General features: G+C 40.0%; 2 protein-coding genes across 2 annotated transcripts; both read left to right on the top strand.

The window, feature by feature from the left end:
* The first annotated feature begins 1,233 nt into the window (after positions 1–1,233).
* Positions 1,234–3,411, top strand: rps23 (ribosomal protein S23). Its single transcript, XM_034149865.1, has 4 exons — positions 1,234–1,340; positions 2,456–2,615; positions 2,854–2,974; positions 3,219–3,411. Exons 1-4 carry the CDS (start codon positions 1,337–1,339, stop codon positions 3,363–3,365), a joined length of 432 nt encoding a protein of 143 aa, XP_034005756.1. The 5' UTR covers positions 1,234–1,336; the 3' UTR covers positions 3,366–3,411.
* A 2,541-nt stretch (positions 3,412–5,952) lies between these two features.
* LOC117497897 (dynein heavy chain 12, axonemal-like) lies at positions 5,953–21,354 on the top strand. Its single transcript, XM_034149930.1, has 13 exons — positions 5,953–6,007; positions 6,552–6,710; positions 10,042–10,094; positions 10,444–10,578; positions 10,655–10,807; positions 11,561–11,806; positions 12,378–12,549; positions 12,703–12,808; positions 13,022–13,201; positions 14,104–14,232; positions 14,526–14,654; positions 17,482–17,635; positions 20,396–21,354. Exons 2-13 carry the CDS (start codon positions 6,577–6,579, stop codon positions 20,569–20,571), a joined length of 1,767 nt encoding a protein of 588 aa, XP_034005821.1. The 5' UTR covers positions 5,953–6,007; positions 6,552–6,576; the 3' UTR covers positions 20,572–21,354.
* The last annotated feature ends 342 nt before the right edge of the window (positions 21,355–21,696 follow it).

Raw genomic sequence — 21,696 nt, 5'->3', positions numbered from 1 at the left:
ATTAATTTCATATATAGTTATCCTACACTTCCTGTTTCACAAGATACGTCACTGCACAAACAAAGAATAACACACAATTAAAGAAATAGGTAAACCCCCAAATCAAATAAAAAATACATATGTCTCTTCTCTGAAGTTATCAATTGTTTTGGTCATGATATTATTAAAAGGGGCATCACAGTTGTTCAGATAATTTTTTTGCACTTTGAGCAGCGTTAAATTTAATAACACTGCAGACATCTCTATGGTATGATATCTACAACCCGCTGCAACTCAAAACAAAACAATGCAAACCATTACAAGTCAGAGGAAAAATTATGTAGCCACACGATTTTTGGGTTAATTGTCCTAATAACTTTGATTTACTCTGTTACATGCTGTAAGAGTGTTGATGGATATTTATCTTTTAGGCTGCTCGCATTGCTGGTCTGAATAGTCTATTAGCATGCTAGCATTACCTGAGCACAACAACACACATTTGATCAATTTCAAGCTCAATCAACTCTTTTCCAGTACATTTTGAAGTGTTTATTTCAGGACCATAATACTATACGCTAATAACTAAACCATACACAAAAACATTTTCTTTCCACTGGCCACCACTCAAAATGAAAATTAGACATCAGTCTAGTACATCCATATATTCTACAACCCAGTAACATGTAACATCCACCTCGACTGAAAATTATATTTCATAGTTTGAGTAGGCCTACACTGTTTGTTTGTTGTTAAACATGTACATATAATCACTGTTAGACATTAAAACCAAGCACAATATCTGTACAGTTACTTTTTTAGTTTTGTTTTATGTCTGTTTTCTGTGGATGTGCATTTAGAGCAAAGAGTCAAGATCCTTATGTGCACTCATATTTGGCCATTAAAGCTGATTCTGGGTCTTATCTTATTACCCATACAGTGAATAAATATATCGGGTTTTTTTTGTAGCCTTTAATCTGAGCTGACAAATGTATTTATATTCACATTGTCAGCATACATAAATTACTGAGTTCAACAGTGTGGGGATTAGTATTTGTTCTGCATTTTTTAAACAATTATTGATTCTTTGCATGTTTAATAATCATTGCTTGAATTTCTTGAGATTATTAAACATACACTCAAGATTACACCTGTGGATGAGATTATTAAGGATACACTCGACTCAAATCATAACTGCTTTATAACATAGAGTCTATGTTATTAACATACATAGGTTATTAAGCAGTTATAATTTGAGTCAGGCATTTCTTTAGCCACGCCCTGCCGGGGTCCTGAGACTAGACATTGGCGCGGTGCATGCTGGGTCCTTCCTTTCGATCCCAGGCTCGCTTCTGCAATCATGGGTACGTCTCAAACATCATCCTAAACTCACATTTATTCTGATCACTGCTGGTATTTTTCACATCGATGTCCTGTATGAATATCTTACAAACAGTTTTCGATGTTTTAGTGACAAAAACAACCCCTCAGTCACTTAAAAAACTGAACGATTTACGGGTCTCTTTCCGCGCAACGTGGAGCGGCCATAGCAGGCGTGATAGCACGGCTAGCTTAGCATAGCACACGTCCCTTTTTAACACGTTTACTGTTGTCGCTCTACGTATTGTACTATTTAATCAAACCAATGGAAATCACAACACACACACATGTTATCTTCTAACGTATGATTTGTACATGTAAATTCAGTGTCTGTTTTTGAGTGTTTGTTAGCCCGGTTTGCCTCATGCTAATCGCTGCTAGCCGTTAACGTAAAGCTTTATGTTGTTTGCCTACCGATTTAATGAAGGCAAAATATGGGGTGAATATTAAGATAAAACGCCCAACGAAGATTTATGAGTGTACGCACGGTTGTTTGTTATGTATTAACAGTAACATGTAGTGGCACTAAAGCTAGCTGTATTTGGCGTCCCCTCAGAGTAACATTACTGATTAAACTGACAAATGAATGTCTTTTGTCGGTGTTATTGGCTTTACATCGGGATAAATCTATCCATATTGTCTCTGAAGGACGTTGAGTACTCTCAGGTAGTTGTATTTTTTAAGTGAACACAATACGTGTGTGTATAGACCAGATGCACTGTATGTGGTGTTAACCGATGTTAATTTGCAACTAATGTCCCACGTTTTCAACTAAATATGCTTCAACACATACACAGGTGTGTCCAGGGGTATTGGGTGTGAGAACAATGTGTATCCCTTGTAGCAGGTGTAAATACTTGAAAATAATTTCAATTCCCTAAAGTTAATAGACACTTATTAACACTTATCCTGAACAGCTATAGTCAAACTTGAGTTTTCTACTGAGTCTCGTGGTTTTCTAGTGTCATCAGTAAGGAAGTTAGTCTTAATAGCAGTGATGTAAATTGTTGTTTTGCTGTATCATTGCATCTTTTTAGAAGAATGCGAAGACTGTTTACTACAAGACTTAACTTAATTTATGCTGATCTCTGTCTTCCAGGAAAGTGTCGTGGTCTGCGCACAGCCAGAAAGCTCCGTAACCACCGTCGTGAGCAGAGATGGCACGATAAACAGTACAAGAAGGCCCATCTGGGCACAGCCCTGAAGGCTAACCCCTTCGGAGGAGCCTCCCACGCTAAAGGCATCGTGCTTGAGAAAGTGTGAGTACCATAGGACATGTTTAAATGTAAAAGGCTGAAGATGGAGTGATGGCTAATTGCAAAACACTGCAAGTCCTTTTAATGTTTTTGTCTGTCATCACCAACTTTAATGAGAAAGAAACAAGAATTTAAGTGAATCCATGTAGCTGTTATCATGAAATTCAACTTGCTATGCAGTCTGAAGTTCCTTCCAGGAAGTTTGAAGTTTTGTTAAAGTGTTTTTGTTTTGCATCTACAGTGGTGTTGAGGCTAAGCAGCCCAACTCTGCCATCAGGAAGTGTGTGAGAGTTCAGCTCATCAAGAACGGCAAGAAGATCACCGCATTCGTCCCCAACGATGGTTGCCTCAACTTTATCGAGGTAAAGCCCTTGTTAACATCTTTTTTCTTTAAACAGCCAAACAAGCATTTTATTTTTGTGATAATTGTGCAGAAAAAAAATTAACTTGATCACAGCTTTACAAAATGTATTGGTTCTGTGAAGTCACTGCATGTGCTGGAATGACTTGAAGCTAGATTTAACCCTATGTTAAGTTGTTTAAAAATCTATAAATGAATGCACTGATTTTTCTTGACTGACCTTTCGCTTTTCTTTGATCCTGCAGGAGAACGATGAGGTTCTGGTGGCAGGATTTGGACGTAAAGGTCACGCCGTTGGTGATATTCCCGGCGTTCGTTTTAAGGTGGTCAAGGTTGCCAACGTGTCCCTGCTGGCTCTCTACAAAGGCAAGAAGGAGAGACCCAGGTCATAGACAGTAGATGCATAAAATAAAATAAACACGTTTTCGATGACATTTATTTTTTGTGTGGTCATTCAACCAGTTAAGCCCCATGCCCCTGGTACCGGGGGCATGGGGCAACATCTTGCAAGAAACAGTGTCTGAGGGCTTCTTAACATTTAAAAACCTATTGTGTCATACCCACTTAATGGGAAGAAACTCAGCTTTCAGACAATATTAACCATTTTTAGCAAAAGGGTAATAACAAAGGCTCTGAATTAGCCCTGAGCAAAAAAAATGCTAACACAGTTAGCACAGAACTCACGTTAAAATACCCTTATTACTTATCGTATCTGCACAAACAAAATCGATTAGCAAGCTGAGATTCCACAGATTCCAGACATATAAGTATCATCACTGAGCGATCCGAACTCGCGACATGAGAAGCAAACACAGACATCACAACACAGAGATATTCTTACCTTTGCCGTTCTGATCAAGAGTTGTGTTCAATGGCATCAAAACGATAAAAACGCTGCTGAAGGTTAATCCAATGTGTCTGTCACTTTGAAATGATTACTGATAATCCATCTTCATATTTACTAGTTTGAGCCTAGGTTTCAGTTTTCAGAGCGTAACATAGCTTTCGACAGCGTGCGCATCACACTCACTCAATGGTAACGCGTGTGTGTATGTGGAACTTCCCCTTCGATTCTATTGGCTCTAACGGTTCAAAAGACGTGTCAATCATTAAAATCGACCAATGGGTTCCAGTGACACGGCAAATGACCCCAAAGGTGTTTTCTTCTTCCTAAATCTCTCTAAAAAGGTCAAATGTCACTTGTTTTGCATCAATCTTGATACAGGGTATTATATGTTATAGTTTGGATTCCTAAAGCTTTTAGTCTACTATCCCATCATTCAAGGGTGGTTTTCACTATAAATCATGTTTCTTTTTTTTGGATTACAGTTTTAATGTCATGCAGACATTAGGACATTTGTCTGTTACATGTTAGATGCTTTTATCCAAAGCGACTTACATACTCAATACTGTGGGCAATCCCCACCAGAGCAATTTGGGGTGAAGTGTCTTGCCCAGGGACACAACGACATGCTGAATGCAGTGGGGTTTGAACCTGTGCTCCCCTGATCCGAAGACCAATGTACTGCGCCACAGCCTCCCTGACTAACATTTTTGCAAAATGGACCCTTTGCATAGCAGTCATTTCAACATGTTACAGTAGGAAAGCAAAGGTGAATTTAATAAAATTGAATATGTACATTTTATATTTGCATTAAAATAGCTTACTGTACACTAAACAAAACTGAGTCTCCATTTTACTGGCGTTCCTTCTAAACATTAGTACAATGTCGAAGGACATCATTTTTTTTTGTGTGGGTTTTGCTTGTACACAAATGTTTTTAAAATTGCATTAGACTTCTGGTAAAAATCCTGGTATAAAGTATTGAATGTTCAATACATGTTGGGTGAAAATAATGGCCTCCTGAAAGGAGCTGTTTTTGTATGGATTGAAACGATGCAGTTTTCTTCCAAGCATTTATACACAAATGGTAAGAGTGCGAGAGAAGGGCTGCTGGTCAAACCACTGACACCGCGCAACACGTCTCGGCTTTCTTTGTAGGAGCTCTGTGCAAAAATGTATTTTAAAACAAATATTTAATACACTTACATTAGCTACACATGTATCATCTGCAATGAATTTGTATGTTTTCAAACAAACGCAACATTTTATTTGGTCCAATCTTTAGTGAAGAGAATACATTTGATAAATCACCTACCAAAAAGGCAGTATAGAATAGAATTTTCCTAAAAGTTGGGGCATTTTAACGACGAAACCAATCATCTGAAAAATGGTTGGCAGAAGACTTGTGTCAGTCTGTATTTGCAGCCCTACTGATGCGTTCTGTTCGTAGGACACTACAGTGGAATTGTCATCTTTTTTGTTCTGATATCACCATGAAACATCCCCTGTTAGTATTTGCATTTAGACAATACATTATATTAAGCATTACACATTTCTCAAATGTCATGTTTGAATATCTAAATGAGACATTATCAAATAATTAATTGCCTAATGTTTTTTGAAAGCTTTATTTCCTCAAGTCTGAAAGAAGACATGTCATGGAAGCTAAATAACAAAAAAGACCAGTGCATGAAAATCTTTCTTTTGCCTGTGCTGTTTTTCTTAAAGGCATATGAAAGATGAATTCACTGCACAGTTAAATGCAGCCATAGCGTGGTGTCACTGAGTGTCTGCTGGTCAGCTCACTGCATAAAACTATCTGCAGGAGGTAAATATAGTAAGAGGTATCAGATCTCTCTGACCCCCTCAGGCAGAGTGCTGCAGCTAAACAGCTGAAATAAAGAGGTCTAAAGGTAATGAATTTACTTATTTCCCTGCAGAATAATTGTTATATTTTATATATATATATTTTGATACAGGTGCATTCATCTGTGTTTGAACCACAGCTCTCCATTCTTTAATCTCAGTGTTGAACTTGGATTCATTAACAGGACGTGTGCATACACACAGCTCTTATTTCACTCACTCCTCCTCCGTCCTCAACAACATCAGATTATTTTTGAAAAAACTGCAGGAAGTCCACAGACGATTAGAGGGAACCAAAACAACGACCCAACAGCAAACCAAAAGGTAAAGACACCCAGAGACGATCCTCAGTGTCTTATATATACAGTATATACAGGCTATGGTCAGTGCTTAAGGGACTGTCATATAGACAAACAGACATCCCAGTAGTCCATCTGGTTACTAATCTGTACAGTATTTGTGAATTGCAACTACAGTTTGCTTAACATTTGGTAAGATTAGTGCTACATTATATAATTACAGACATACCAAAAGTACACTAGACTGGACAATATAAACATTGAGATGAGGTATGCAGAATATACAGTACATTCACAAAATTGAAGATGGAAAACATCCATTAAAGTTACACAGTTGGAGTTAAACAAGGGATATTTAGACCATAAGCACACCTGAGCAAACCACATTTAACATGCTTTTTAAGTTGTGCACTGATTTGGCTTTCCAGGGACTAGTTTAACATTTTTCAAATAACACATTTAAGTAGTAGTTTTCATCCAACCTGGCACTTACATCTCAGAATCAGAATCACTTTAATTGGCAAAGTATGATCAGTGAAATATTAACAAAATGCTCCTTTTTTGAAAAGGGCAAGGAGCCTTTTTGTGGTCGTTATGGAGTATGTAAGATATGAGGATGATGAAGATGATGAAGATGCAGCGACTCAGTACATGATTGAACAAAGTCTGCTGGAGAGCACCAAACAGAAGGAAACACAACGAGGTTCCACAACACCAGACAGCAAAAGGTCAGTTCAAAACAAATAAAGCTCACAAATATTTCTCTGAGGCTTGGTTTTATTTTGTGAAATTCCTCCTGCATGATAGAAGTTCTGCTCAGTCCTCTGTTACTGTATACAGCCCTCCAACACTATATACTGTATCCACTAGTGTGAGTAAATACGTTTTTCACTCAACAAAATGTATTTAAAGGTCTAAAAGAAAAGAGGGAGCTAGGGAAAGTACGGTAGTTGTTTTTATTAAACATGAAACATGGGAAGAAATGTGTGAAGGGGAAAAGATTTCAAGGGGAAATAAAAATTGAGGTATTTAAGAATTCCTTAAAGATGCCCTATATTCTGCTCATCTTCAAGTTCATATTTGTATGTAGTGCCTCTACTGTGACATGTCTCCATGCTTTAAAGGACCCATGTCATGGCCATTTCCACTGATCATAATTCCATTGTTGAGGTATACTAAAATAGATTTATACTGTGCAATTTTCCAAACTCACATTGGTTTCGCATACAGCATCTCTGTAAAGTATGTGTATTCAGCATTATTCACTCTCTCCACTAAACGGCTCGTTGGAGCTCTTGCCCCCCCCCTCCCTGTGAGCCTAGTGTGCTCCGATTGGTCAGCTCGGCCACTCTGTTCTGATTAGTCAACCACCAGAGAGGCTCCGCCCATGTCTGACAGTGCTTTTTTCGGCTCGATCTGAGCGGAACATCAGTCTTATAAGGGCGTCGGTACAGCCGTATATTTTATACGCTAACTAACCGAACTGTACCTACAACTGTTGTTATAGAAGAGTAAGTTATTTTTACCTGTAATAAACTACTACTGTTTGATGAGAAATCAAATCATGGTTTGCTATATATGAATGATAAGTTATAGGAGCAAATAATTCAGGGAAGAAAGGATAGGCCTACTAAGTATTTCCATCAAACTTTATTTTTAGAAATGTACAAAATGAACATAAATATACATATATACACGGTATATCATCCATTCCTCCCCGTTGTCGGCATCTTGCCTTTTTTTTAGGACGAGGCGTCAGTGTGGTAGTCCCGTCCCCGTCATGTATTGTCCGGCAGGATCTGGCTGGACGAAATCAAATGCAAATCACAAAATATTAGAGAAACTTAGTTGTTTTAGATTCGTTAGTAGTAGTTGTGGTAGGAGTGTGGATCTATCTAATCCATCTATATAATCAACACAGTAAGCTTGCCAGCTAATATGCTAACCTAGCTTTCTTGTTTACCTTGGTAGCAAACACGGTATGAACGCTAGCTCGGAGGAACGGCAACTATAATGTAGTGTAATAAAACTACTATGAACAAAAGCTAGTGGTTCATATTAGGCTAGCAATAACGTGTTTATAATTGCAATCTTATACGGGTAGTCTGCTACGTTCGGTCATTCATTGTAACTGGCATGAATACATTGTTTTCCGCTAGCATGTATAGCTAGCCTCGTTAGCTATACATGCAGTATGTACATGTACTGTCACAATGTACGGTAAATCACCCGGAGTATACTGTATGAGTATTCCGTGTGTGACTGCAGACATTCTCCTGCCATGACAAACATGTAAGGCCATCTGCTGACATTGTAGTTGATATATTTAAACGCTAGCAATGTCGTTAGCCCAGTAAGCTGGGCTTGTTTAGTGTAATAAAACCACTATGAACAAAAGCTAGTGATTCATATTAGGCTAGCAAGAACGTGTTCACAATTGCAATCTTATACGGGTAGTCTGCTACATTCATTGTAGCTGGCATAACACAAATGTTTTCCCGAGCAAACCCATGTCTAGCTCCGTTGGTTAGCTCGGTAGCATACACGCTACGCCAGCTATAATGTAATTACGTTTCGCGACTGACCCGGAGTATACTGTCTATGAGTATTTTGTGTGTGAATGCAGACATTCTCCTGCTATGAGATACATGTATGCAAGGCCATCTGCTGATATTAGAGTTGATATATGGAAACGCTAGCAACTTAGTTAGCACAGTTAGCACTGTGTCAATGGCTTAGCAGTCCGACACACGTTTACACATTTAAACAGTCTTGTTTGATAAATACACAAATAACAATGCAAACTTACAGGTTGTGTACCCGAATCTTCCCCTGCTCCAAACGGTCCAAACAAACTAGGAATAGCATCGTCCTTCAGTTTCAAATGCTGTGCATATCCGGCCTCAAACTGGGCAATGTTTTGGAAGCTTTCGTCTGTGAAATGCCGCGCACACAGTAACGTTCTTCGAACCTCTGAAGGAACAGTGTTAAACAGAAATTTCAACCACTGACTTCGTCGTGGTTCTTCCGTCGGTAGGACAAACAGCTCAGATTTCTCCTCACATTTCAGGAAACAGGTCCTTGGCATTGGCATGACTGGATCGATTGTGAACTGAACCAGAGCTTCCAACAGTAAATGTTAGGCTGGCAGAGGGTGCGGCCAGCGCCGCTGGGTGTGGCCATAGCTCTTCGGGATTGGTCCATTTCGTTCCGGGTATTGCATGACATCATGCCGTACCCGGAACTAAATGGAAGACTCAAATGGGCAGTGACGTATCTCCAACGAGGCGTTTTGGGGAGGTATTTTCTGTGTTAGAGTTGTACTCGCTACAGGGTGTACTTTGAGGGTTTTGACTCTGCACACCGTTTACATGCATAAAAACCTTCATAACACACAAGGGGACGGGTAATAACCGGAAAAGCATGACATGGGCCCTTTAATGTTCAAAAAGCTCTTTATTTTTCTCATACTGCCTGTGCTGCAGCACCTCTTTTCACCCTCTGTCTGAAACCAGAGCCCAGTCTGCTCTGATTTGTTAGCTGACCGACTCTGTTGAGGTTGGTCAAACGCTATATGTCCCGCCCCTTAGCCTATCATGTACAATGTGTTGGAGCACTAGAAGTGCAAGTGTTACCTGGTAAGTTTCAGGCAGGGGGAGTGTGTGGGAGAGAAACTCCCTCTGGGGGGAACACAGGGATGTTAGCCTTTGCAGACCATTTACATGCACAAAAACCTATAGAACACTACAGGAAAGGGAGAACCCCCCGAAAACACAATAGGCCCCTTTCAAGTCCTACTGGAAGGTATTCGTATAGAAAAGCATTAGTTTGGATCACATTTTATTAATTTAACAACACTATTATTTGTATTGATGCATTCATTTTTGTTTTTGACTTGCAGCCTCAGGGCTCATCAGATTTGATACTTTAAACTGAGTGTCCCTGACTTATTTGACTTTTTGTACCTATTTTGTCAGTAGAATCAGATCAGAAGACTTTTCCTGTTCAGTTTCACAAAACCTTGATTATTGAAATTAGTCAGCGATTTTCTTTTTGCAGCTCTGAGCCTGAGTCCGCTGACAGCAGCGCGATCTTCACTGCTATAAGACAAGGTGAGGCTTGAATAAGAGTGAACAATAGGAATTATTATTCCATGTACTAATGGCAGGTGTTGATCTAAAGGTGAGCAGACAATAAAAAGTGAATACATAGCTTGCACACTAGCCTCTATGTCCAAATATAGTATATATTACAACAATGAATGTCAATCAGCAGTATTTAACAATAATATCATAAATGTAGATTTAATTAACTGTGTTGTTTGTTGCAGAATCTCATAAAAAGCAGCCTTGATATGTTCTGAGTTGTTAATCAATCACTTCAGAAGTTTCCCCCACAGTTTAAATATAGGTATTGAAAAAGGGACAGAAGATTATCTATTTCCTGTCACTATCCCTTCAGGTAACGAGAAGCTCTTGAAGGGTCTCAGTGTCCGGCAGAGAGACAGGTTTTCACAGACAGACAGCCGAGGATGGACTCCTCTCCACGAAGCTGCCGCTCAGAGGAACCAAAACATCCTGGAGCTCACATTCAAAGGTTTTTATATTTGGTTCACGATAACATAAAACCCTGATAATGAAACAAAGGTTCATCAGAGCACCCTGTCCTGCAGTTTCAGGCTCTGTGGACAGTCGCACTCTGCGGGGACAGACTCCTCTGCTCCTGGCAGCAGAGGGAGGTCTGATAGAAAACGCCTCCTTCCTCCTCCAACACGGAGCCAAGCCGGACATTCAGGACTGTGACCTGGACTCCCCGCTGCTCGTAGGTAGGCTGACCGCAACAACTGTTAAACATTCAAAGGCTTTATTGTTATAACTTCTACACAATGAAAATGTAAAACCCCAGGCTCCTCCAACAATAATCCTACAGTATACCTAAGATATAAAGATAATTCAAATTGTGCAACAGAAACACATTTTTAACATTTGAACGAAATGTTTTAAATGAAATGTGTATATGCTACAGTATTTCTCAATACTTTTGTTAATTTTAAATTGCAAGAAACTTCACATTCGCCAACTGTGTAGCCAAATATTGTAAATACCCAAAATCCACAGAGTTTAAATATAATGAAATAAATAATTGCTTGTGATTCGTTAACTTAAAATCATAAATAAAAGAGTTAAAATAATTAAAAGAGAAACTGGAATGAAAATAGACTGAATAGATCCAAATAGTTCTCAATTAGTTATCTGTCAGTCAAAATGATTGAATAATTATTTGTTTTTCTTTTATGTCACTAAACCTCATGAAGTAACTATTACTGTCAAATAAATATAATGAAAATAATGAAATGAAATGAAAAAAGATAAGATACTTTCATCTTAATTATAGTGGAGTAGAAAGTAGCATGAAGACAAAATACTGAAATAAAGCTAACAGTACCTGAAATGTGTGCAATTGTACAGTACTTGTTGTAAATGTACTTAATTACTTTCATAAGGAGGATACAAAACACATGTTATTTAAGCTCATTGAAAAAATAAAACACACATAAATCAGCGGTGTCTTTGTGCAGCGATCCGCTCGGGCCGTGCTGACCTGGTGCAGCTGCTGCTCCTTCAGGGCTCCAGCGTGGACAAGGAGGGTCTGCACGGCCGCTGCCCGCTCCACGAGGCCTCTCGGCTGGGTAACGTGGAGCTGGTGACCCGGCTGCTGGAGGCGGGGGCGAGGCCGGACCCCCGCAGCCACTACGGGCTCACTCCACTGGCTCTGGCCGCTCAGAACGCACACCTGGAGGTGATGGAGAATCTGCTGAGGAGAGGTGAGGGAGCAGCATCATTCTATATTCATATGTATTTGAATACAAAATGTTTCAAACTTCCAATATCCAGATTAGAGTTTGAGCAATTTTGATTGATTGATTTATTCATTGATTTTATTTATGGATTATCAGGCAAAGAAACATAAGTGTCCAAAGTGTAACATGCTACACTAAACACTTATTTCCCACATGTTCAAAGGATAAAAGACAAAGAAAACACAACAAAGCAACAACATAACAAATTAAACAGTCCTGAAATCCGAAATGTAAAATATCAGTATGACACAAATGTTGTGTAATTGTATTAATTATATATATTTAATATTCTAATGCTATTTGAAATCATATTTAGTTTTCATATAGCGACTTCTTCTTCGATACAGTATATATTGTATCGTATCTTATATTACAATACAATACAATACAATACAATACACATACAATATCGTATATTGTATTGTATGTGTGAATGCAGTTGATTTGATTTTGAGGTGGACATAGATGAAGTAGGTATTTTCCAAATTATCTTTCATTTTTTGTGCTTAATTCCCTTCTGATTTCTGCCCTGCAGGGGCGGATGTCCTGTCCCAGGCGCAGGACGAGGCCTCCATCCTGTATGAGGCGTCTGCTTCTGGAGACCCGGCGGTCATCAGTCTGCTGCTGGAGTACGGCGCTGACGCCAACGTGGCCAAAAACATGGGACACATGCCGATCCACCACGCCGCACACAGAGGACACCTGCAGTAAATGTTACTCCATCATATTACAAGAGGACATGTTGTCCGGTTTTTCTGCAAGTATGTAAAACCTCTAACATCTGATAAATTAAATGTTAGTGTGTGTGTGTGTGTGTGTGTGTGTGTGTGTGTGTGTGTGTGTGTGTGTCTGTGTCTCAGGGTTTTAAATCTGCTGATTCCAGTCACTTCTAAGGGGGAAGTCGACGACAGCGGGATAAATCCTCTACACTCTGCTGCTGCAGGAGGACATGCACTATGCATCAAGGTTTGTGTGTGTGTGTGTGTGTGTGTGTGTGTGTGTGTGTGTGTGTGTGTGTGTGTGTGTGTGTGTGTGTCTGTGTGTCTGTGTGTGTCTGTGTGTGTCTGTGTGTGTGCTCATGGGTATGGTGTTGAAATATGACTTGAATAAAATGGCTTACTAGTAAACTGTAGTGTTTTACATACACCTGTATTGCTGTTCCTCGCAACCTCCCATCAGGCCTTGCTGGATGCGGGGTTTGACCCCAACGACATGCTCCATCCCTGGGCTCAGCGTAGCTATGACGACGGGAGGAAGTCAGCACTTTTCTTCACGGTCTTGAATAATGACGTGCCGTCAGCCAAACTGCTGCTGGAGGCCGGCGCCATGGCCAACCAAGACCCAATCAAATGTCTGCAGGTAGTGTGTGTGTGTGTGTGTGTGTGTGTGTGTGTGTGTGTGTGTGTGTGTGTGTGTGTGTGTGTGTGTGTGTGTGTGTGTGTGTGTGTGTGTGTGTGTGTGTGTGTGTGTGTGTGTGTGTGTGTGTGTGTGTGTGTGTGTGTGTGTGTGTGTGTGTGTGTGTGTGTGTGTGTGTCAACCTGTCTGTCTGTCTGTCTGTCTGTCTGTCTGTGTTTGTCCAGGGATGAATTTTTTTTTTTGCCCAGTAGGAAAATCTCAACATATTAACACCTGTTTATTGATTGTTAAAGTGTAAATGCAATTGCCAGAAGTTAAACGTTAATGTGAGGCTATAATTAAACTACACTTCACTTCTATGCCACTAAGCTTCCAACATATCATTTAATTGTTGCTTGTTTACAACTTTAACAAAATAAACGTTACCTGTGAAGGTAAAATAGAGAGTAAATGATTTTCCGTGTTCCACGTAATGACGTTTAAATAACCTCCGAAGTCGCATTTAGCAACTTGCAAGCAACCTCCCTTTTTTAAGACACCTACAAAGCTTCCTAGAGATCGTTTTTCAGGCATCTAACCAAAATAACATGAAGTGCTAAAATGCTAACTAATTCCTGATTTTAGGACTCATTCTCGCAGCACTGAATCATATCAAGATAGTTTAATATGCACACAAACAGAACAGCTTTAATGGGTTTTTTACATACTGAAACTTTTGTAAGTCTTGTATTCACAGTGAGGTTGCCAGGTTTGGTGCCATTGTAATGATCATATCTGGCACCCAAAGCTACAACCGGATTCGATGCACAGTATTGGGGATTAATATAATGTTGTTCGTCAAAAAGTTGTCCCACCAGTGATGCCAATGTTGGTTGATGTGTCAGTGGGACTGTTTTGTCTTTAAGATTTCGTTGCGCGTGGGCAACTATGAGTTGATCAACCTGTTGCTGAGGTATGGAGCCAACGTCAACTATTACTGCAAAGTAAACACAACTCACTTCCCCTCAGCGCTGCAGTATGCCCTCAAAGACGAGGTAATCTGTCACTCCTACACTTACAAAACTTAAATATTGACTTTAATTAAATGTATTATATCAATACATTTCACATAACTGTATTAGGTAAGTTGAAAGCAATACTATAACGTTGAATCTAATATTTAGTATTTCAACTTAAAAGTATTGCTTTCGACTCACCTGATACAGTTATGAAGACATTATTGACATAATCATTTAATTAAAGTCACAATTCAGTTTTTTCAGTGTTGATTTTTAGTCAAATATTTTATAAAATGTAAGTTCACACATGTTGCTGTTTTGTGTGTCAGGTGGTGCTCAGGATGCTGTGTAACTACGGTTATGATGTAGCGCGCTGCTTTGACTGTCCCTATGGTAACAGCTCCCACATCCCTGATGACTACAAGGGATGGACTGACACTGTTATCAAAGATACCATGGTGACGGACTTTATCATGACTGTCTGTCATACGCAGCATCGACATTACTAGGAACTAACAGATTTGGCAATTAGTGAATAATGGTGAATACATCAACACAAGCAGATACATTAAAATAAAGAGAAAAATACAATACAAATTATAATTAAAATAAATGTGTATAAGAAACATAAATATATAAAAAAAGAAAAATATAATAAGAAAACGGCTGGTTACTGTGAAAAACGAAGAACATTACATCCAAAATGAAATGTGTGTTTTTGCATGTGTGTCTATGGGAAGAGATTTGAGTGGTGTCCGTGAGGGTCCCCGGCCTTGTTGTTACTTACAGACTAACAGTTCTTTGTTAAAATAATAATACTGATTGGTGCGGCTTTAACTATCTTTAACCACCTGCACCAATATCAATGTCAAGGAATTTGGTTTTCAATTGCTCTCGATGTAAACAACTAAACACAAAGCTAGACAGAGGTCAATCATATACATTTAACGACTAATAAAGGTTTACATTTTCAAGATTCAAGATTCAAAAGTGTATTGTCATATCATATGCATAACTACAGTGTAGTTATGCAATGAATGAAAAACTTAGGTCACAGGTTCCTCAACAGTGCAATAACAGGAATCACATTTTTATAAAGATTAAAATAGTCCAAAAAATTCAAATAGTGCAAGCTCAGGCGTTAAATAGTCCTATGGCCTGTGGGATGAAACTGTCTCTGAGTCTGGTGGTTTTAGTCCTGATGCTGCGGTACTGCCTGCCAGACGGCAGCAGACAGAACAGTTTGTGGCTGGGGTGATGGGGGTCTTTTATAATCCTGAGGGCCTTCTTCCTGAGCCGCTGGGAGTAAAGATCCTCTATGGATGGCAGCTCCGTCCTGGTGATGTGCTGTGCAGTTTTCACCCCCCTCTGTAGAGTCTTACGGTTGAGGGCGGTGCAGCTGCCGTACCAGGCCGTGATGTAGCCAGTCAGGATGCTCTCTATGGTGCACCTGTAGAAGGTCAGTATCCTCTCTATGGTGCACCTGTAGAAGGTCAGTATCCTCTCTATGGTGCACCTGTAGAAGGTCAGGATCCTCTCTATGGTGCACCTGTAGGTCAGGATGCTCTCTATGGTGCACCTGTAGAAGGTCAGGATCCACTCTATGGTGCACCTGTAGAAGGTCAGGATACTCTCTATGGTGCACCTGTAGAAGGTCAGGATCCTCTCTATGGTGCACCTGTAGAAGGTCAGGATACTCTCTACGGTGCACCTGTAGAAGGTCAGGATCCTCTCTACGGTGCACCTGTAGAAGGTCAGGATCCTCTCTATGGTGCACCTGTAGAAGGTCAGGATACTCTCTATGCTGCACGTGTAGAAGGTCAGGATCCTCTCTATGGTGCACCTGTAGAAGGTCAGGATCCTCTCTACGGTGCACCTGTAGAAGGTCAGGATACTCTCTATGGTGCACCTGTAGAAGGTCAGGATCCACTCTATGGTGCACCTGTAGAAGGTCAGGATACTCTCTATGGTGCACCTGTAGAAGGTCAGGATACTCTCTATGGTGCACCTGTAGAAGGTCAGGATCCTCTCTATGGTGCACCTGTAGAAGGTCAGGATACTCTCTATGGTGCACCTGTAGAAGGTCAGGATCCTCTCTATGGTGCACCTGTAGAAGGTCAGGATACTCTCTATGCTGCACCTGTAGAAGGTCAGGATCCTCTCTACGGTGCACCTGTAGAAGGTCAGGATACTCTCTATGGTGCACCTGTAGAAGGTCAGGATCCACTCTATGGTGCACCTGTAGAAGTTGCAGAGTATCCTGGAGTCCATTTTGAACCTCCTCAGCCTGCGGAGGAAGAAGAGCCGCTGTCGAGCTGATTTGGTGATGGTGGTAGTGTGAAGAGTCCATGTCAGGTCCTCGGTGATGTGGACACCGAGGAACCTGAAGCTGCTGACTCTCTCCAGAGTAGTCCCATTGATGGCGATGGGGGCGTGTCCCTCTCCCTGCTGCTTCCTGTAATCCACAATCAGCTCCTTTGTTTTGCTGACGGTGAGATGGAGGTTGTTATCCTGGCACCAAGATGTCAGGTTTTCGACCTCCTCTCTGTACGCCGTCTCGTCGCCGTCTGTGATCTGGCCGATGACGGTCGTGTTGTCAGCAAACTTCACGATGGTGTTGGAGCTGTGTGTGGCCATGCAGTCGTGTGTGAACAGGGAGTAGAGGAGAGGGCTGAGCACGCAGCCCTGAGGGTCACCGGTGTTGAGGATCAGGGTGGAGGATGTGATGTTGGATGGATCCTGGGCCTTCTGCCCGCTCACAGCCTGGCTGCTATCAAAACATGCATTAAAAGCGTTCAGCTCATCTGGGAGAGACGCACACACAGACAATCCTCCAGCACCACCCGCTGCCCCTTTGTAGTCAGTTATTGTCTTTAGTCCCGCCAACATGTTCCGGGCGTCAGAGCCTCTGAAGTCAGACTCTTCTTTCTCTTTGTAGTGTCTCTTTGCACCGTTAAAAGCTCTCCGGAGCTCCGGCAAACTTTCCAACCAAAATGATCGAGAGGCCCCTAAATCTTCAAAATCAACCCAAAATTCCCTAGTACAGAGAATAGATACAGATCAAATACAGATTGGGATGCCAATCTAATCTTGACCATCGAGAGTTTAGAAAGATGAAAACTTTAAAAAGAGAAAAATGTCCTGCCTACACCAACTTTAAGTTGCATACTGGATCTGTCTGTCTACTCTTTCAATCTTAATTCCTTTCTAAAGTGTAAAGGATCGTCTAAAGTGGCTGAAGCTCATTCAGACGTAAACCGACGTGTAAAACTCTTCTTGTTTCAGTTCTGCGAGGTGATCACCGTCTCCTGGCTGAAGCACCTCTCAGGTCAGGTGGTGCTCGTCCTGTTGGATTACCTGGATCATGTGACCTTGTGCTCCAAGCTGAAGGCAGCAGTGATGGAGCAGCAGCAGTGGCCGGACATCTGCAGGCTGCAAGGTAAACTCAAATACTGTCCCTAGGTGAATTTGCTTCACACAGAGCACAAAGGAATATCAAAAACAAAATCAACACCCATTTATTACAGCACATTGCTTAAAATAACTTCAAAATATCATCCACAAAACACCATTTGGGAAATAAATAGGTGCACAAAGGTAAATCAGGTGCACGTTTACAAAGAGGCTGAATAATAATAATGCTTGTTAGGCACCTAAACACAGCTGTTTAACCTGTTAAGCGGCTACAGGCTTTTTATTCACGAAACTGTGTCTCAGGTAGGGATGCATATCGTTGACTTTTTTACGATACCGATACCGATACCGATACCACTGAACGATACCGATACTCAACCGATACATATCGTGATACTTTCATGTTGCATAAGGGAAACATTTTATCATCCCGCAATTACTCCCATGAAGCGCTTTATTATATAGTTAACATGTCAAATGAATATTAAATTCAATTGTGGGACTTGGATCTTTTAGTACTGAACAAACAATGAAAAACACGTTATCTATGAAGAAAACTGATTCTGCAATATCATTTATAACAACCATCAGGTGGGAATAGTACATCTTGTCAATGGAAAAATAAAATAGCACCAGTGTAATTAATATTCAACCTGAGATTTGACTGACCAGAGAACACATAAAGGATCATGAGATCTCGGCATTGCACATAAAACAAATAGCATCCTTGAAATCAACATTTGCCTGATGAAAGAAAACAAATCCCATCACAGTTCAGTTTTGTGCATTCATCTTCAAGAAGATGAGCATATCTGCTCTCTCTGGATCCAAACGGGCCCTTTCGCAGCGTAGGATATCACCTGCTAAACTGAACACTCTCTCGCTTGGCACGCTGCTTCCCTGAACACAAAGGTACTTGGTTGCCATACGAGACAGCATTGGTTGGAGATTGGATGTGTTGCCACCTTTCCCAGAAATAAACTTCTTGCAGTGGTTACAGACCCCACCATTCAGACTGGCAGTGGTTACAGACCCCACCATTCAGACTGGCAGTCATATGCAGCCACACTTTAGATTTTCAAAAGTGACTTGGTTGCGGAGTTTCACTGCGAAATTGACATCGTAATTCTGACGGTTTGGGCACAAGTTTAAGGATATTATGCCTCACTTTTATAAAAAATAAATAAATAAAAAAAAAAAAAAAAAAAAAAAAAAAAAAAAAAGTATCGAAAACCGGATCTGATTTTGGTACGGTATACCGTAGCCACCAGTAACCGGTATTTCGGTAATACCGGGAACCGGTATGCATCCCTAGTCTCAGGGCTTCTTAACATTTAACAACCTATTAATGTGTCACACCCACTTAACGGGAAGAAACTCAGCTAACTAACGATATGAACCATTTTTACCGAAACGAAACACAAGGGTAATACCAAGCCTCTGAATTAGCACAGAACTCACGGTAGAAATGTTTTATTACTTATCGGATCTGCACAAACAAGATATCAGATTAAAGCTGAGATTCCACAGATTCTAGAAGTATAAGTATCATCACTGTGCGACCAAAACTCAGGGCAGCGAAGGCAAACCCAGACAACACACAACTTAGCTTTACGGGGCCAAAATGGCAAATACGTCTTAAATTGTGTTCAATGGCATTAAAACGATAAAAACGCTGCTGAAGGTTAATCCAATGTCTCTGTGTCACTTTGAAATGATTACTGATAATCCATCATCATATTTATGGCAATAAGCCTAGTTTTCAGTTTTCAGAGTGTAACGTAGCTTTCGGTTTGGGCAAACTGCGTGCGCATCCCTCTCACTCCTCAATGGTAATGTTTAGATGGATTTAGGAACTTCCCCTCGATTCTATTGGCTCTAACGGTTAAAAAGTGTCAATCATCAAAATCGACCGAGGGGGGCCAGAGATATGGCAAATACACCCAAATGATCCCAAAGGTGGTTTTATTTTGCTAAACCTCTCTAAAAAGGTCAAATGTCACTTGTTTTGCATCAATCTTGATACAGGGTACTTATTATATGTAATAGTTTGGATTCCTAAAGCTTTTAGTCTACTAACCCATCATCCAAGGGTGGTTCTCACTATAAGTCATGTTTCTTTTTTGGACGGACACAAATGTACATGTTTTGACTATGTTCAATCTGAATTTACTTTAAAATAAAACAATTCTATATTGATTCTGACTTTTCTACATCCAACTCACAGATGTAACCTTGCTTTGAGAAAAAATATTATTAATGTACCCCTTTTAGAAGTGAATATATAGTCATTTGTTCTGGGAATGTCATTTCGAGCCTGAGACCTGAAAAACAGGCTTGGGGCTCAACTGGTTAACTGTCTATGTATACGCACCAATACACCCAATGTTTGTTACCTGTACAGATTATTTTATTTTATCATCATTTTTATACAAATTAAAAATATTTATAATTTCTTTCAATAATTGCTCTTTTTTTGTGTTCATTTTTTCAATATTTATTTATTTCCTGTACACAACTTGCTTTGTTTCTGCTTTATCAATATTTATTTCCTTTTCCATTTATATTTTCTATTATTTCATTTTAGAATAGTTGTAGTAATATTTATTTTCAATATATATTTCATATTTATATTTATTACACCAAAGCAGTCCTTGTATGTGAAAACCTGTTTGGCAAACACCATATTTGACTGAATAAAACGTCATTACTCCCTGCAAACAAGAATAAAACAATCTTCATTAATATTTCTCAATGCTCTCCTTCTACTCCTCTTCCTCTCCAGAAAGCGCCCGCTGTCTGCAGCACCTCTGCCGGCTGCAGGTGCGTAGTTGTCTCGGGCGCCTTCGCCTCCGGTCGCCGGTCTTCATGAGCTTCCTGCCGGTGCCGGAGCGCCTGAAGGACTACATCCTGTACCGGGAGTACGACCTGTACGGCAAACAGAGCAGCACGCCAGGCTGACCAGCGAATACACTTTTTTATCTCATGAAACAATTGACAGAAAATAAATAACAGTAAAACATCTAAAGGTTCTCAATATATACACTCAAAGAAATGATATGTTAGATTTACTTAATCTAGTTATGTCAACCGGCTGCACGTAACAAGGCTAAGTAAATAGAAAACAGACTAGTAAACTAATATTTACTTCTTGCATTTAAGTAAATCTTACCAAAGCATCTTAATTAAATGCTACATCATACAGTTATGTTGTATTTGCTTAACACAGTTATGTTGAATTTACTTAAATTGTTGTTTTTACTTAACACAATTATGTTGTATTTACTTAAAGTTTGCACTTATTTACCTAACACAGTTAGGTTGTAATTACTTAACACAAATTAGTTCCATTTATGTTGTAGGATTGTGTTATTTGCACTTAACATAATTTAATCCAAATTGCTCTATCAATATAAGTAATTCAAATGACTACAACTCAGTAATTTGTATTCCCCTCACTTTATTTTAAAATGTTCATTTTACACTTATAACATTGCATTTTGCAAACAACCATCTGAATTGCCACAACAATTCAACAACAAAAAAACACTTAACTCCAACAGCCCATTTGTGGTAGGTGCACATATTAGAATTTTAAAGCTCTTTGCGTAAAAAACCCATGACAGCTGCTGAATTTGACAGTGATGAGAAACACGAGTGACTCAAGAAGTTAACATGTGGGCTGAAAAGCTACAACAATGACTTATTATCTGAACATTTTATAAAATGCAACTTTACTATGAAGTATGGTGTTTTTATGTCTTTCCAAACACTTAGATGAAACGCATCACATAATATTGCTCAAGCACATAATGTGTTACAGTAGATCTTTGCCTCTGTTATACACATGAACATATGTCTTGAACTTTCAAAAGCAGAAATATAATTGTGAGTGTCTGTATGTGTCTGTGTGTGTGGTGTGTGTGTGTGTGGTGTGTGTCTGTGTGTGTGGTGTGTCTCTGTGTTTGTGGTGTCTCTCTGTGTTTGTGGTGTCTCTGTGTGTGTGTGTGTGTGTGTGTCTGTGTGGTGTGTGGGTTGTGTGGTGCGGGTTGTGTGCGTGGTGTGTGGGGTGTGTGGTGTGTGTGT

This window comes from Trematomus bernacchii, unplaced genomic scaffold (assembly GCF_902827165.1).
Source record: "Trematomus bernacchii unplaced genomic scaffold, fTreBer1.1, whole genome shotgun sequence".
NCBI lineage: Eukaryota > Metazoa > Chordata > Actinopteri > Perciformes > Nototheniidae > Trematomus > Trematomus bernacchii.
The sequence above is the reverse complement of the archived record's forward strand: the minus strand, read 5'-3'. Positions and strand labels throughout refer to the sequence as shown.

Bases quoted from the DNA above. Each gene is read 5' to 3' on its own strand.
- rps23 (XM_034149865.1), top strand. The intron at 2,616-2,853 runs GTGAGTACCATA...TTGCATCTACAG, and splicing joins GGCATCGTGCTTGAGAAAGT to TGGTGTTGAGGCTAAGCAGC. The intron at 2,975-3,218 runs GTAAAGCCCTTG...TTGATCCTGCAG, and splicing joins GTTGCCTCAACTTTATCGAG to GAGAACGATGAGGTTCTGGT.
- LOC117497897 (XM_034149930.1), top strand. From the start codon at position 6,577: ATGGAGTATGTAAGATATGAGGATGATGAAGATGATGAAGATGCAGCG. The intron at 10,808-11,560 runs GTAGGCTGACCG...GTCTTTGTGCAG, and splicing joins GGACTCCCCGCTGCTCGTAG to CGATCCGCTCGGGCCGTGCT. The intron at 12,550-12,702 runs GTAAATGTTACT...TCTGTGTCTCAG, and splicing joins GCACACAGAGGACACCTGCA to GGTTTTAAATCTGCTGATTC.